Below are 18,121 nucleotides of genomic sequence, written 5' to 3'. Positions count from 1 at the left end.
AAAAATAGGTTACTATTTTTATCTTTAAAACTAATAATATAAACAAAACTTACATATTATAATAACTAACATTGATATTCTTTAAAACTGTCACAGAAAGAGGACACAATGAAATCCATCTTCCGTCCTCATCTTCAATTGTAACAATTAAATTTGCTAAATAATATAATCTTATAGTATTGTAATGAAATTATAATCGAACCTCCACAGAACAAAGAAAATGGTTCTGAGGAGATGTTTATGTATAAACCATTAGTATTTATGTTTTTTTTCTATTTTTAGGACTTACATTGTTGAATTGACACTTTTTCTTTTGTAGTCAATACTTTGTTTAGTAGATTTTTGTTTGGTGATATATTTGTTGTATATCTTTGTTTATTTAAAGTGTTCATTAAAAAAATTTATTTTTTCATTATATTAAGTATTTTTTGGGTGCATTGTCTGCCTTATTTTTGTCATTGCATTAATTGTATCAAATCATCATCGAATCAAATGAAGCAGTTTGAGATAAAAAACGTTTGAGTTAACAAGTGTTCGACTTACAGGAATTAACTGTATAACTAATAATAATCGCATCATAGGGTTGCTATCCAGATTATGAATTTAATCAAAAGAATTTAATTCAAAAGAATGTTCACAGCCATAAACACTTTAAGAAATGAAAACATTGGTAGCACAAAAATATCTTTTATAAGTGTTAGCAAATCAAAATATGATTTTACAAAGTGACAATTGTGACAAATAATAGTTACAAAGTGACAATAGTGACAAATAATAGTTACAAACTGACAATTGTGACAAATAATAGTTACAAAGTGACAATAGTGACAAATAATAGTTACAAAATGACAATAATGACAAATAATAGTTACAAAGTGACAATAGTGACAAATAATAGTTACAAAGTGACAATAGTGACAAAAAGATGATTAGTTTGGTATTTAGAAAGCCTTTGACTATTTTGCTGTTGCTTAATGGAGCTTTTTTTTTTTAAATTTATTTCTTTTATTTTTTTTAACATTTTAGTCAAATTAAAAAATTCAGTCAAATATTGATCATTATAACATGTATGTAAAAGCTATTGAACCAAGAAAGTTTGTAAATCATTTGACAAGTTGCTGAACATCATTGAAAAGACATCATTCATCAATCATCATCTTTCCTGCATCACCCCAATCAATATTTTTTTAAATATTTTTTTTGGATTGTGCTTAGGTTTTATGCTGAATTATTTTGTTCATTATAATCTTATTGTACCTTATGGCACTTTTAACTAATACTACTTCAAAAGTAATTCAATTTGATGGTTTACCAATTGAGCATCAATTTTTACCCAAGCAATTTTGATTGGTAAAGTCTAGGGTAATAGCAAAAAACTGATATTGATAAGACTTTTCTTTTAATTTTATTTTAACTGATACAATTTTGATGAATCTAGCTGTTATACACCTCACACATTCCAAAACATTCTGGAAAAAAACACACCCATATGCCTAGTAAGCCTCCACCACCATGTTGTCTTGCTTAAAAAAAGCATTTACAAAATTTTTTAATTGTAAATTTTTAAAGATTTTTCCTTTGTGGTTTGCAACCTAAAAATTTTATTTGTTGCTCCAAATAATTTTTTCCCAATCTTCTAGTTTCCAATGCAAACAGTCTTTGCATTATTTTCTCTTTTGCATCAATCCATGATTGACATGATTTCATACTACAATGTAAAATCCAATACCTTTTTAAGATAATGTTATTTTAAGACAAGTTCTCTGCTTACATTTTGGTTAGAATGTTAAGTAATTAAACTTTTTGTTGCAAAGCCTGAGCCTAGAACTTGCTGGTTCTGAATATGCTACTTTTTTATAGTCATTAAGCTTCAACAGTCTTCCAGAATGATGCATACTGAAAACATCACTTGTTAGCTCCCAGGTTTTCACTGTTTTTTGCATCTAAAACTTTTAGATAGCCACAAATTGATATCTTTTAATGTTGGCAAGTATAGTAAGCCATTTAATGCTCTCTGACACTGATTTTCAACCCATTTGTAATCGAAAAATAATATAAAATATTACAAGTTAATACTTGACAATGTTTAGCAATTTTTTAATTAAACATGACAAATACTCAGTAAATCTATCATTTAAATGGTAATCAAGTGAAATCTTTAGTTATTAGGAGTCAAAAAAAGTGTAACTAATAGGCCCGAATAAATTTTATGTCATATATATATATATATATATATATATATATATATATATATATATATATATATATATATATATATATATATATATATATATATGCATGCATAAAATTTACATTACTTGAATTAGTACATTAACTAAAAAGTTTACCTTTTTTTCCATTTAAAGTAAAATCAACAGAGAGAATAAAATCAAATGTAAATACATAAGAATGAACAATAACTTCATTGTTTTCAGATGTGACTGTGTAAGACAATGTATGCTAAAACATTTTCAAAAAAAATATATATATATATATCACAAAGAATATATTAAAATGTTATTTTTAAAAGTATCAAAAACACTCACATTACTTTTCCAATTTTCACATTTAATGGAATACACAGTTTTAAACTCAGTTCCTGTTTCATTTCGAATCAAAAGACAAGAACCTTTAATAGGAGGCTCCTCAGTTTTAAAATACATAATAGAAGAGGCAATAACTGGATCTTGCTTTGTTCCATTAAAAATATTTACAGATATTTCATATGGTTGTCCAGGAATTAAAGAGTTTGCCTGAATCAAGAAAGTTTCTTTATTGCTGTCATATACATAATCGCCTTTATTTATTGCACGGCTATAATAATTTGATCTGTCAGTAAAGTATTGGGAAAGATCTTTATCAGCTTTTAGTTCTAAATATTTATTTTGATTATATTCTTTCTTTTGGTCAGTATTAATAGTGTTAACTACACTTTCTTTAGTCCAAGAAATCGTGTTGAGAGTTAAACTTTCTTTATTAAAAATAGTAGAACCTTTTGCTTTATACATTTTTTTCATAGAATATAAGAAATTGGATCTGACTGCTTGATTTGATTTTAAACAAGCTTCATTGACAAAGTTTATTTGAGAACAGCTCTGATCAGAACTAGAGACTGGCATATAATTAATACAGCGTGAATCAATGATTTGATTTGATAAAGCAGTTTTAACAGCAAGAGGAAACAAGTTAGCAGGTGCAAACAATCCATCATAATTTTTTAACAAGGCTGCAGGCCAGGAAGTTGGCATACATTTTTGGAAATTTGTAAGCAGAGGTGAATTTTCATATCTAAATTTTACACTCCAAAAGTATGTAACTTCTTTACCCTTGCATTCAGCACAGACAACATGAAACTTCATCTTAGCAAATGAAGAATATCCATTTTCTTCACATGTATCACACATAATGGAAGTTCTAAAATCATAAATTATTTGGTAATAAAAAAAATTGATAACTATTTTTTGAATACAAACTCCAAGCGGTTAGTGATTTTTAAATTAAAAAAAATTTAAGCGAAAATAAAAAGAACTTATTAGGTAAGTGTTTGAGAGAAAAACTTCAATAAGAAAAAAAAGGACTAAAAAAAGAATAAGAGTAATAAAAAGACATCTAAAAAGTAAAGACAAAATAAAAGTTAAAAACACTAAATTGTCAAGCATTTATTTAGAAAAACTCTTATTTTATTTGAATAGCAGATTTCACATCTTGTATCGCATTAACTTAAGTAAGATAGTTTCCCTACACTACAATGATTTAAGTCTTTTGAATTTCAACTAAGATTGTATGTGTAGTTAGAAAATTTATTAACAAAGACTTAATTACTCCTTTTTAAACATATAATGCTGTTTTTATAGTAAGTAATTAGCTAATCTATAAATTTATGAGGAAACTTTATTGAAGGATGTATAGACGCTAAAATTTTTGATAGATTTTAGTATAAATAAAAAATTGATATTTAAATATTAGTATACAAACGCTGTGTGTAACTTTTATGCTTTGTAAAGGTTTAAAAAAAAATTTAATTCTTCAATTTGTTTCTAAAGTTATACATTTGGTTACTAAGGCCTATACTAAAGTAGGCAATAAAACAATTGAGTTGAAAGTTTAATACAAATGTAAAACCATTATATTTTCTTTTCAATCAAATGATTTGATCAGTACAATGTTGGCTTGCACAAAAAAAATAACAAAATCATTTTGGCTTACACAACAAAAATGACAATATCATTAGTTTGAATAATTGAATAAATGATTTTGTAAAAGAAAGTAAGCATTCTTTGTTTACCTTTGTTTAACTTTGTTTGTTATAAATTATAATAATTTTATAAAGTTTATAAATTATCTCAGATAATAAACTATACGAGATAGTATGCCATTCTTCTTTAAGTTTAAAGCACTCTGAACATTTAACTTCTCACCTATTGTGATAGGTTTTAAGTTTGGGAAATAGTTTCGTTTTATTTTTTTAAATTGATAATTGTTAAACTATCCAGTACAGTTGCTATAAATACCTTGGTATTTATAGCAATATATTAAACATTTTTTATATATTAAACATTCTTTAGATAAAAGCAAAATCATTAAAGCTGCCATTTTATTGTTGTTAAAATCACAGTAATGAATATTGAAGAATTTTTGATAGATTTTAGTATAAATAAAAAATTGATATTTAAATAATAGTATACAAATGCTGTGTGTAACTTTTATGCTTTGTTAAGGTTTAAAAAAAAGTTTAATTCTTCACTTTGTTTCTAAAGTTATACATTTGGTTACTAAGGCCTATACTAGTAGGCAATAAAACAATTGAATTGAAAGTTTAATACAAATGTAAAACCATTATATTTTCTTTTCAATCAAATGATTTGATCAGTGCAATGTTGGCTTGCACAAAAAAAATAACAAAATCATTTTGGCTTACACAACAAAAATGACAATATCATTAGTTTGAATAATTGAATAAATGATTTTGTAAAAGAAAGTAAGCATTCTTTGTTTACCTTTGTTTAACTTTGTTTGTTATAAATTATAATAATTTTATAAAGTTTATAAATTATCTCAGATAATAAACTATACGAGATAGTATGCCATTCTTCTTTAAGTTTAAAGCACTCTGAACATTTAACTTCTCACCTATTGTGATAGGTTTTAAGTTTGGGAAATAGTTTCGTTTTATTTTTTTAAATTGATAATTGTTAAACTATCCAGTACAGTTGCTATAAATACCTTGGTATTTATAGCAATATATTAAACATTTTTTATATATTAAACATTCTTTAGATAAAAGCAAAATCATTAAAGCTGCCATTTTATTGTTGTTAAAATCACAGTAATGAATATTGAAGAATTTTTGATAGATTTTAGTATAAATAAAAAATTGATATTTAAATAATAGTATACAAATGCTGTGTGTAACTTTTATGCTTTGTTAAGGTTTAAAAAAAAGTTTAATTCTTCACTTTGTTTCTAAAGTTATACATTTGGTTACTAAGGCCTATACTAGTAGGCAATAAAACAATTGAATTGAAAGTTTAATACAAATGTAAAACCATTATATTTTCTTTTCAATCAAATGATTTGATCAGTGCAATGTTGGCTGGCACAAAAAAAATAACAAAATCATTTTGGCTTGCACAACAAAAATGACATCATCATTAGTTTGAATAATTGAGTAAATGATTTTGTAAAAGAAAGCAAGCATTCTTTGTTTTTTTATAAATTATCTCAGATAATAAACTATACAAGGTATGCTTTTCTTCTTTAAGTTTAAAGCACTCTAAACATTTAACTTCTCACTTATTGTGGTAGGTTTTAAGTTTGGCAAATAGTTATGTTTTAATTTTTTAAGTTGATAATTGTTAAACTATCCAGTCCAGTTGCTATAAATACTTTGGTAATATATAAAATATATTAAACATTTCTTTAGATAAAAGTAAAATTATTAAAGCTGTCATTTTATTGTTAAAATCACAGTAATGAATATTGAAGAATACTTCAAGACATTTGTTGACTTAAAAAGTTCAAGACTTTTTTCATAGTTTAAAAAAATTTACTTATTCACATTTTAAAAAAATGTACATCTTTACTTTAATAAAGAAATGAGCAAATTTTTTTTTAATGAAGATAGCATAATGAAAAACTAGGGATGAAATAAGTGTAAAGTTGCATAACTAAATATTTAAATATTATATATAAATTTCCTACTTAATTTTAATATTTAAATTGCTCTTGTTTACATTTTTCTTACAGCAACAAATTTGATTATGTTTTCTAATAAATTTATCAATTATGATTTGTTCAAAATATATTAAGTCATTATTTTAAATTTGGAGCAACAATAAAGTTTTAAAAAGATAAAGTTTAATCATAAAACTAGATTACAAGTTGACTAAATAAAGCGTTTTTTGTAATTCATTTTGAAATATCAATTTCTTTTTTTTTTCAAAGTACTTTTTTTATGTGTTAGCAAGGTTTTTAAAGTACTTTTTTATGAAAGTACCAAATTTTTTTTACTATCCAAATCATTGTTAACAAAATTTCTAAAAATTTAAATAAATGGAAAATTTAATTTTATAAAAATAAAAACAGCCAAAGAATTAAAAAGCTAAAAACTACTTTTTGGAATATTCTAACATAACATGTGTATAGCCAAGATAAATGGAAATTTATTTTGGCTTAAAGTTCAAAAAAGAAAAAAAAAGAATCTTAAGCTTGATTTCAGCCTTTATACTGCAGATTTAATACAATTAAATTAGAAAAAAAAAATTTAAGGAAAGTGAAGGTAATGTTACAAGTGATCTGAAGGAGATAGTAGACATTAAGAACTAGAGGAGATGTATACATTCTGAAGGAGCTGGTAGACATTAAGAACTAGAGGAGATATATACATTCTAAAGGAGATAGTAGACATATAAAACTAGAGCTTTTAAGAGTTTTTTGTTTATAAACTTTCAGAGAAAGGTTCAAAAATCAATACAATTTATTTAGATTTTGAATGCATCCAATTAACTTAATTCAGTAAACTTATTCTTAATTAAATAAACTTAAGATTGTGTTGAGGTTAAGATTGATGTGTTGATAACATTCAAATAAGTGAACTTAAAAGTTATTCAGACAGCCATGATTCACTTTTACTTTATTTTCTGAGATTTAATGGAGTGTGGCTACTTCTGATTGTATGACCTTACTCCATTGTTTAGATAAAATAATTAATCCTAATAAATCATGGATATGAAATTACTAATCAACAACCACAAGCGTTTTTACTAATATAAAAGCGCAAGTAAAGTTACTAAATATAAACACAAGCATAGCTACTAATATGTAAATACAAGTCAGGTCAGGTTATCTTGCTACTTATAATCAAGATAACCTGACCTGACTTGGTAAGAGATGGACTAGAGATGGTATCCCAATAAAAATACTCATCTTAGGCAGACATTAAATACATCCGGCTAATGTCTTGTAGAAGGCCTCCTAGACAAAGACTTAAGCGGTAAACAGATTCTATTTGTTGACCAGCCTTACAGTCTATCTTTATCTATTAGGCTGGCGTAGGTACATTTATAATACATTGTCTCTCTGTGGTAGCTTTCAAAGAGGCTGATTTCATCAATAGCTGTAAAGTATAGAGAACTAACTGGGCCAGGTTGCGCATGGATGGTGTCCCTGTTCATACTTTTGATGTGCATTGTCAAGACCACATTTAGAGCCTTTTGTTACGGCTTAGGGTTTATTAACAGTGAGGCAATTGCTTAGATTATTAGATAGTGTACTGAGTACTATCTGTGCTTAAAGTCAGATTCTTTAACACATTTAAAAAATGACTAAAGTAATTATAAAACATAAAAAACTATTGCCGTCACCAAGTTCTCTAAATCTATCATCCACTAATATTCATGGTCTTTGAAGTAATTTTTCTTCTATTAAGTCTTATCTCTTGCAAAATTCACCAGATCTACTTGCTCTTTGTGAGACTATATTTAGCTCAGCTGTTTCATCTTGTGATCTGATTATGATTTCTGATCAAATTGACCTAGTCCTTTCTCTTTATCCTTCAGCTAATATCATTGTTGTTGGTGAGTTTAATGCTCATCTCACTGAATGGTTTCACTCTTGTGTCAGCGACTCTGCAGGCGCTGAGGTCCACAACTTTTGCCTTTCTCAATCTCTAACTCAAATAGTCAAATTTTCATCTCGCTTCCCAGACATTACGAATCATTTACTTTCTCTACTTGACTTAAGTCTTGTTTCTGATCCTAGTCAGTGCTAAATTCCCCACATTTACCCTTAGGTGCTTCTGATCACGGTTTGATCTTTTTAAAACTATTATCTCATTCTTCTTCATCATCAGAATCCCCCTATCATTATACCTCTTACAACTACCTTAACGCTGACTGGGACTTTTTCCATAATTTTTTTCATGATGGTCCTTGGGTAGAAATCTTTCATCTTTCTGCTGACAAATGTGCTTCTTACGTAACTTCTTGGATTCAGGCTGGCATGGAATTTTTAATTCCTTCTCCACAATTCTAAGTCAAGCCTCACTCTTCTCCAGGGTTTTCCTATAATTGTATTGTTGCAATTTCCAATCGTAGCCATTGCTTTCATATCTATCAGCAAAACACTTCCCCAGAAAAAAGACATCTGTTTACTATTGCTAAAAACCATTGTAAAAATGTTTTGTCTAATGCCAAAGCTGGCTATTCTCAGGTCACAAAATTTAAAATTTCATCTCAGAAAATAGGCTCTCGTGACTTCTGGAGAATCTTTAACAGTATCTATAATAAGGGCAAATTCTCATCAATATCATCTCTTGATTCCACTAGTAGGGTTCTACCTGATATAGCCAATATAACAGGTTGATCCATTGCTTGATGTTTGTATCACTCCAGCTTTTGTATCTAAAGGAATTACATACTTGACTCTTCTATAGCTTGTGGCCTGGACAACATATCTGTTAAAGTTTTTGGACAACATACCTGTTAAAGTGTTCTCTGAGTTGTTGTCTATACTTTCAAAACTATATAACAAGTGCTTATCAGAGTCTTGTTTTCCAGCCTGCTGGAACGCAGCATTTGTTATTCCTGTTTTCAAAAATTCTGTAGAGCAATTCCAACTCTTCCAACTACCGTCCAATTAGTCTTTTTACTATCATAGCAAGGTTTTTGAATCTTTAATTAACAAACACTTATTATCTCATCTTGAATCTAATAACTTACTTTCCAATCATCAATATGGATTTTGTTCTTTTTGTTCAGTTACTGATTTGTTTACAGTAATAACTGATAGGCTTTATTGTACATTAGATGTGGAAAAATTAAAATTATTGCTCTCAACATTTTTAAAGCCTTTGATAAAGTTTGGCATGCTGGTCTTCTCTATAAGCTTCATCTAACGGTGTATCAGATAACATCTTTAAAATAAATGAATCCTTCCTTACCAATTGCAATATAAAAGTTGTCCTCAATGGACAGCACTCTTTAAGAAGTTACAAGATATAAATCTTGTAATTTCAGGGCATTAAGGTTATCATTGGCCCTATACTCTTTTAAATTTACATTAAAAATCTCCCAGAAAATCTCACATCTAAAATGGCATTGTTTGCTGATGATACTACCATTTATTCTTGTCTTGATAAGAAGCCAACATTCTCTGATTGCTTGGAAGGGCATTTAAGCTTGAAAAGGATCTCACTTCTGCTACAGCATGGGGCTCTCAGTGGCTGGTGAATTTTAACTCAGATAAAACTCAATTTTTTTCAGTTAATCGTTATCGCAATAATCTAAATCTTCCTATATTTCAGAAACTTCTAACTCTTAAAGTGGTTGCACACAACCTTGTTGTAATTGAAGATGTTGAAAAAAAAAAAACAATTGGAATTACTAATGTAATCACAGTTAAAATTAAAAACCTGTTTTTCTAATTAAGCTTACATAAAATTTACATTTAACCACAGTTATCTCTTAATTAAGGTAACATTTTATTATGACTAATTTACCTCAAGTTTATATTGATTTAACTTTAAGATTTTATAAATTGAAGTTTTTTTTGAAATATGATAAAAGATGTAAAAAATTAAATGTTATAGTTTAAGAAGAATTTAAAGACAGTGTTTAAATAGTTAGCAATAGATATAAATGGTTTTTTCAAAGTTTAGGGAAATTGGGGATTTACAACATACACATTTTATATAAAATTGGAGGTGTAATAATTATCTTCAAAAATATTCCTCCTTTCTTTATTTTAATTTTTTATAATTTTAATTTTTATTTCATATATACATATTTTATATAACAACAATTATTAGATAATTTTTATACATTTACTAGGGGTGTACTGGATTGGAAATTTTGAGTTCCGGCCGGAACAAGAACTATATTTATTTAATTTTTAACTTATTTCATAAACTTGATCATAATTTCATAAATATTGGTTATGGCAAAAAAATGATTAAACCTACATGTCTATACTGACTTTATATTAGCTTTAGTAAAAATAAGTCCCTTATGCACAAACATTGCTTTTATAATCAACAAAAATTTTGAGATGTGCTGTTGTATTTTTAATCCCTTAATATATTTAAGATTGTGATTTTATTATTAACTGTGTAGAAATAAAATTTTCATGCATTTTATATCCAAGTTTTGTGCATTTAGTGGAATACTTATTTAATTTTATCTTTTGAACAAAGCAGACAGGGTTTGTTTAAATGAAAATGATAACTTCTTCCTATGATGGCATACTGACGAGTTAAGTGTGTTGCATAATTGACGAGTTGGGAAAACTTTTTTTTTTCCATAAAAACAACTTATTTGTTAGTGAAGTAAAAAAGAATTTTTAGGTTACTAAAAATTTTTCAGTTCAAAAATACATAAAATGAAAAATCTCTTATGCGCATTCGCGAAACTCTACACTGCTGCTGTGTAGCACAAAATGGTAAATTAGGATGATTGCACATAATTTCTGGCATTTCTGATGGAAGACTCTAGGTTAAATAAAATTGTCATGTTACCCTTGATGCTAACCAGCCCCATCCTCCCCTATCCCATCATAGGAGCAATAGTTGCCTATGACGGCATACTTGTGCTTTTTTTTAAAATTAGAATAACTAATAAAAAATCAAAACTGATGAAAACTCCTAGAGTTATTTATGTTCTACATGTAACAAGAAATGTATCCATATCAAAACTTTTATTCTTGGTCTTCAGGATACTGAATAATGATTCTGGCATTCCTGCCGGACCGACCTGACCTAATGAATGACCTAAAAGTCACAAAATGGAATTCCAGTACATCCCTAGCATTTACCTAAATTTTGATTTAAATTCCATTGTGACTGATTCACTGCTAGTGCTAATTTGAGGTAATCTTTAAATTGAATGACTTTACAATTGAACTTTACAATATTTAACAGTTAAAAGCCAATTTGAACTAATGATAGATTTGAAAATATTATTTCTATTTTTAAATATTTCTGAAAAAGAGTTTAAAAAAATTTTTTAAAACTTATATTTGTTTGTAAAAAAAATTTTGTAAAAATTCTGCAGTTCCACCTAAGAGCTTTGGTCATGGGAACAAGCTTTCACAATTGACAGTCTTATTCATTATTAAATAATCATTACACAAGCAATCAGCTAGTACAATTAAGTTAGGTTAACATTTAATTTAATAATTAAATGTCTGACAATAACCCTTCTAGATTACAGTTTTCTTTTTCTATTATTCCTGATTTTACCATGCCAAATTTAAAATATTTAAAATATTTTTAATCTTTTTGTATTATTGAGATGCACGCACATCTTTTTATTTTTTTATGACAACGATAAACAATTGTTATTTATTGCCCACATAGTACACACCTTTTTGTAGGACACCCATAGTACACCCATAGTACATCAATCTTTTCTAAGCTAAATAATCTTAAAGATTATAGGAAAAGTTAATAAGTCTAAAACTTATTAACTTTTCCTTATAATCTTAATAAAAAGTCGTTAATGCATGATAAAATAAAATAAAAATTTTTTAAAAGTTTAGAAAACAAATTCCTACTGCAATTTAACTCGAGTATCCACTTTAAATAAAATGGTATCTTCAGCAGGTGGTAAGCCATCTTTTTCAACAGTCAAAATAAATAAAAATCTTTTTGAAGATTCAACTAACTCGTAGGGAAAGAAGATCAACCAACTTCCATTTAAATTCTGAGATGGAAAACCTGACTTGAAGCAATTTGTATACTTTTCAGTATAACACTGCCAGGTGTACCTTGAATAAACAAAAAAGAACTAAAATTCAGTAATTATTTTTTAAATAACACATAAATTTCTTTATTAACTATTATATTCATACACATAATATGTTATACAGTATACAACTATAAACAATAGTTAGGATATATACATATATATATATATATATATATATATATATATATATATATATATATATATATATATATATATATATATATATATATATATATATATATATATATATATATATATATATATATATATATATACAGTATGCAAAAAAAATAATTGTACACTTAAAAAAAAATCATAATTTTAAAGATTGCATCAAAAAAATGAGTTGTCCATTAAAATATTTAAAAGTTTTTTTTAGATATCTTATCAAGTATTGTTTTAAGAATTTATTTGTGTATTGGTGAACTAATTGCTTTTCAAACCTTTTGAATTTTACACAATTGATCTAATGATGCATAAAATTGACAAAAATAAAAAAATGTCAAATTGATCAAATTCCATGGAAATTAGTATCAAGTGGGGCCTTCTTTAGCCTTGATGGCTTCATCTAGAAGAATTGGCTGAGTTGATCAAATTTTGGGTCTCTTCTGTTATTATATTGTCCCATGCCATTCCAAAACACTGATGTTATTTTTGTCAAAGCATAACTTCCTTTTCTCAATTGTTAAGAAGCATAATCTGATTGGAACCGTTGTTAGTATGGCTGGTAGAGGACGAAAACGCAAGACCACAAGTGCAATTGATCAAAATACCATTAAAGTCATCATTAATGTGAAGATAAATAGATTTGCTTTGGCAGCATTGTTTAATTATTTAAATTAGTTTTAAAAATTCAAGAAGATCATAACATCACAGTGACTCCTCAAACAATCTCCTCAAACAATCAGAAATTGTATAAGAGAACAAGGATATAGAGGTAGAGTGGTTCGAAATAAACTTTTTTTAACTTCTAAACAAATGAAACGTCAATTGGAATTTTTATCAAAGTACTTAAAAATACTGATATCATATCGGAAAAAAATTTTGTGGTCAGTCAAAATGCAATCTTGTCTCATCGAATGGAGTCCAAAAAGTGTGGCAAAAAAGAAGAAAAGCTTATAAATTGAGTTGTTTGAGAGGTAGTGTAATGCATGAAGAAGAAAACGTGATGGTTTGGAGTAGTATGAATTGAAAAGAAGTGGGGAAATTTACATTTATTGATGACAAATAGATTGTGAAATTCTCAAAGCTAACTTGCAACGATATACTTAAAAATTGAGAATGGGAAGCAATTTCATACTCCAGCAGGATAACAATCCAAAACATACCGCTCAGAAAACAAAGGTATACATTGACATAAATGACATCAATGTTTCGGAATGCCCATCTCAAAGTCTGGACTTGAATCCAATAGAAAATTGGTGGTATATTTTGGATAGAAAAATTGGCGACTGAGCATTTAGATGCAAAGACAACTTGAAAGAAACTATAATGAGGGCATGGGATAATATAATAACAGAAGAGACCTAAAATTTGATCAACTCAGCCAAATCTTCTAGATAAAGCCATCAAGGCTAAAGAAGGCCCCACTTGATACTAATTTCCATGGAATTTGATCAATTTGACATTTTTTTATTTTTGTCAATTTTATACATCATTAGATCAATTGTGTAAAATTCAAAAGGTTTGAAAAGCAATTAGTTCACCAATACACAAATAAATTCTTAAAACAATACTTGATAAGATATCTAAAAAAACATTTTAAATATTTTATTAGACAACTCATTTTTTTGATGCAACCTTTAAAATTATGATTTTTTTTAAGTGTATGATTATTTTTTTTGCATACTGTATGTATATATATATATATATATATATATATATATATATATATATATATATATATATATATATATATATATATATATATATATATATATATATATTCCCAGTTGTAAATTAAAAGTTTTCTAATAGACACTTGAACAATCAAAATGAAATTTGCAATCGAACGCAACAAGTGTTTTTAGCATATTTTAGCAATCATCAAAAATCTTATTACTAGTGTTAAAAGTAATTTGCCGTCTGTAGATTTCATTAAAACTATATCATAAATTTGCAGTTATCATGTTTGTATAAAACCAAAGTAATGAATTTTGTTAAAATATAGACATTTAACGTTTTGCAAAATCATTTAAAGCTGTGTGCTTCCATTTAAATAAAAAAGTTAAACATTGTTTCTGAAATGTTATAAGTTGTCCTTTTATGTTGTGTATACTGGATTTTTTTTAAGCATAAGGTGAGTACATAAATTCATAAAATCTAAACTAATTGATTAAACTTTAACTTCCAATTACATTTTGAAACCAAAAGCAAACCTTGATTGCAAGAAAAATAAAACTCCCATTGCTTCTTCCAAAGGCAACTTTTTTTGACATAAAACTAAAAATACCAAGGTCGTCTATACACAACACAATTAAACAGTTTATAAAAACTATTTTCAACAGCAACAAGTCTCAGAGTGGAAGACCTCACACAACCCTGAAATCTGAAGATAAGTTTGTCATTTTTCTCAACAAACGCATAGTGTGATCTGTGTGTGTTTGCATGAAATCATTGAGTAAAAATAAATAATATATTTTATGTATATATAAATATTTTTTTCATTATTCTTTTTCTTTTTGTATTTCTGCATCTAAAGTCATCATCTGGAGAAATTTTAAAGCATTTTAAAATATTTTGTTTCAACTAATTTACTCTCAACAAAACTTCAAGCAACCACTGATTAAGCTTGGAGTTAACAGAAAAAAAAATTTATTGTAGATTATTATGTTGTAGATTACAATGTTGTAGATTACAATGTTGTAGATTACAATCTTGTAGATTACAATCTTGTAGATTACTTTGTTGCAGAAACAGAAAAAAAGATAGTTAACAAGTAAGAAGAGGCCGGAGAGAATTCTAGAGCATTCCAATGTTTGAGGAAGAAAACAGTGCTTTTTTTTCTTCTCTTTTTTGCAAATGGTTTTTGCCAGACAACAATTCTTTTCATTTTTAAGTTCAAGAAAAACACTAAGCTGTGCGAATTCTTTTTTTGAATGTTAAATTAATTGTAAATATGCATGAAGTGTTTAATTCTGTGAAGGAAATTTTTAACATGTTATACTATAAATTTTTAAGATGTTATGTCCTTAATATATGGCATCAGAATTTATTGATTGCATTTAACTTATTTTTCTTATGATGCAAATTTTACAAAATATCTTCATTCATCACTAATCTCTTCTCTATTTTATAGAAGTTATACAAGTCTATTAAACAGTTTAAGCATAAAATTTAAGAGAAGAAGAATTTTATTATAATGGTACTATTTTGTCACCAAGTTTAATTTTTAGAGAGCATATGTCTATTTAATATTGTAAAAAATCAGTGAAAAAAGTCTGGATGCTAAGAAAAAAGGTCTGAACATTAAGGTTATTATTCTTAGATTACTAAACCTTCATCTCAAAAGTTTAGTTTTAAAGACTAGAAAATCTTTAATAATCTCATTAAACAAGACAAAGTTGAACATTACATATGCGTGGATCTGTTTATTTTTATGAATCTTGCTCTAGAATCAAGCATCAGTTGAGTCAGATACACTGGATTTGACTAAAGAACCTTAGAGGGCTGAGTGGGTATTTTCTTCCACTGGACAACTTCAGTACAAAAATTTGCGATGACAAAGATTCTAGAGATTTTGATTGATTCTACTGCTGACAAAACTACTTGTTAACAAAATAGTTATTTTTATTTTATATTGCACTTTAATACACTAGTGGTTGAAAATTCAACAAGTTCATGGTATCTGTAAAGACTGTGTATAACTTCACTGCCAACATGAGGTTCTTATGAAAATAATTTTATGATTATGATTTATGATTTTATATTTATGGTTATATCATGTCCAGAATTATACCATCTCATTTGAGTTCATAATTGGTGCATAATAACATTGATGCAATAAGGATTAGGCAATAAGAACCCAAATGAGTTAAATAATGTTGCAATTTTGTATGATAACTTTTTTGTGTATATAAAAACAAAAGAATTGCTTTGTATGTGATGCATTGGTTTCATAGACAAATACTGAATTGTAAATAAATCTTTTAAAAATAAATTTTACTTTTTTAAATTTATATGTTCAACATGATTCTTTTCTAATATTAATTTTAAAACTTTGATTGAAGTAAAAACTTTCAAAACCTTTTCTGAACATTCAAGCAGACTGTTGTGTTTTAAAGCTATTTAAATTTGTTTGCTTTCACTTTTGCTGTTGTTAAAAACCATGTAGTTTGATTTCTACATAAATATTATATATATATATATATTTATTTATTTATATATATATATATATATATATATATATATATATATATATATATATATATATATATAATATATACGTATACAAATATATATATATATATATGTATATATACATATATATATATATATTTTTTTTGGATTTAGATATAGCAATTTTTTCTGTATTTTTATTACTTTTGCTTTTGTAATAGTTATTATGAAAAAGCATTGTTGATAAAATCATACAGAAAGATTTATTAGATAAACTTAAGAATGTTTATAAATTTTTCAAATAGATTTACTTGTTAAATAATTTTAACTAGTGCAGAAGTGTTCACAATATCAATTTTTATTTGTTTTTAACATGGAATGTTCAAAAACGAAAATAAAGCAAGGTGCAAAGAGAAAATACAACTGCTCTATTAGTTCTAGAAGAACTGTTTGCCTTCTTAATTATCTTATAAACAAATTGCCCACAAACCAACTCCCTTCTGAAAGAAATGTGTTGAGATACTACCTATTTTTCAACTCTGAAAAAAGCTACAGGTTCAGGCCGCCAAAGCTTCACATTGTGTGTCCACAAAAACGTCTTGTATTTGAACATGTGTTTTGAAGAAGTTTGTGTCAATCATTTCGGGATCAATTGTGTTGTTGCTGTATGGATCAAATTGTGTTGTTGCTGTAAGTTACTTCTGTATGGATCAAAGCAGGTTTTGGAGATTATATTCAGAAAGGAGCTCAAGTAAGGTAAATACCTTTATTATAATGAATATTTTTTCAGTTCGCACTTGTTTTTTGTTAGCTCAACTTTATTGATAAAAAAAAATTTTTTATTATTTACAAACTAAAACAAAACAAATTAAAGAAGAAAATTAAAAAATACACTAAAATGCTAAAAATGAAATCACTTGTGTTTAAAGATAAAACAAAACATAACATTCTAGTAGAAGAATTTCAGTTCAAGTTAAGTAATCTTTTTAATATTTCAAAAATAGATTTGGGAAAATAAGAGCAGCTAATAATGATCTAGAAGTAGTTGAAAATGATCTAAAACTCTTTAAAAACCAAATGAAGCAAAGGAAAATGTTCATTGGAGAAAAAGATGGTGCAGCTTACAAAGCTAGAACTAAGAAGAGGAGACTAAGATTTCTAACTATAGACAAACAAAAACAAAAAGAGATTCATAGAGTCCAAGAAAGCCTGGGGGGCCAGGATAGTAGTATATCAATATGCAGTGAAAATTTGGATGAATTTGAAACAGCCGACTGCAAATTTGACTCTTTAACAGATGATGAATTGGACAAAAATCTTATGAAGGAAAAAAAAAGGTAATTGTGAACTGCTATGTCATTAAAAATAATTTAAATTTATAATTAAGTATTTATTTTATTTCCAAAACAACTTTATTATTATTGGAGGCATATTAATTCAACAACAAATTTAAATAAAGAATTTATCTATTTATATATTATATAACACTCTTAGATAAAAAAAAATGACTAAAATAAACATAGAGCATACTCCTGATGAGC

At 26.7% G+C, this 18,121-nt stretch overlaps 1 protein-coding gene across 1 annotated transcript in view; it reads right to left on the bottom strand.

Annotated features, from left to right (window-relative positions):
- The window catches only part of LOC136085870 (polycystin-1-related protein-like), an 87,056-nt gene that overhangs the window by 21,206 nt on the left and 47,729 nt on the right, over positions 1-18,121 (bottom strand). The window contains exons 13-16 of the mRNA XM_065807636.1: positions 12,049-12,261; positions 2,547-3,414; positions 2,349-2,460; positions 54-156 (exon numbers count right to left, since the gene is read on the bottom strand). Of these exons, the coding sequence (XP_065663708.1) occupies positions 54-156; positions 2,349-2,460; positions 2,547-3,414; positions 12,049-12,261 (1,296 nt within the window). The remainder of the gene's footprint in view (positions 1-53; positions 157-2,348; positions 2,461-2,546; positions 3,415-12,048; positions 12,262-18,121) is intronic.

Source organism: Hydra vulgaris, chromosome 10, assembly GCF_038396675.1.
Source record: "Hydra vulgaris chromosome 10, alternate assembly HydraT2T_AEP".
NCBI classification, from domain to species: domain Eukaryota; kingdom Metazoa; phylum Cnidaria; class Hydrozoa; order Anthoathecata; family Hydridae; genus Hydra; species Hydra vulgaris.
The sequence above is the reverse complement of the archived record's forward strand: the minus strand, read 5'-3'. Positions and strand labels throughout refer to the sequence as shown.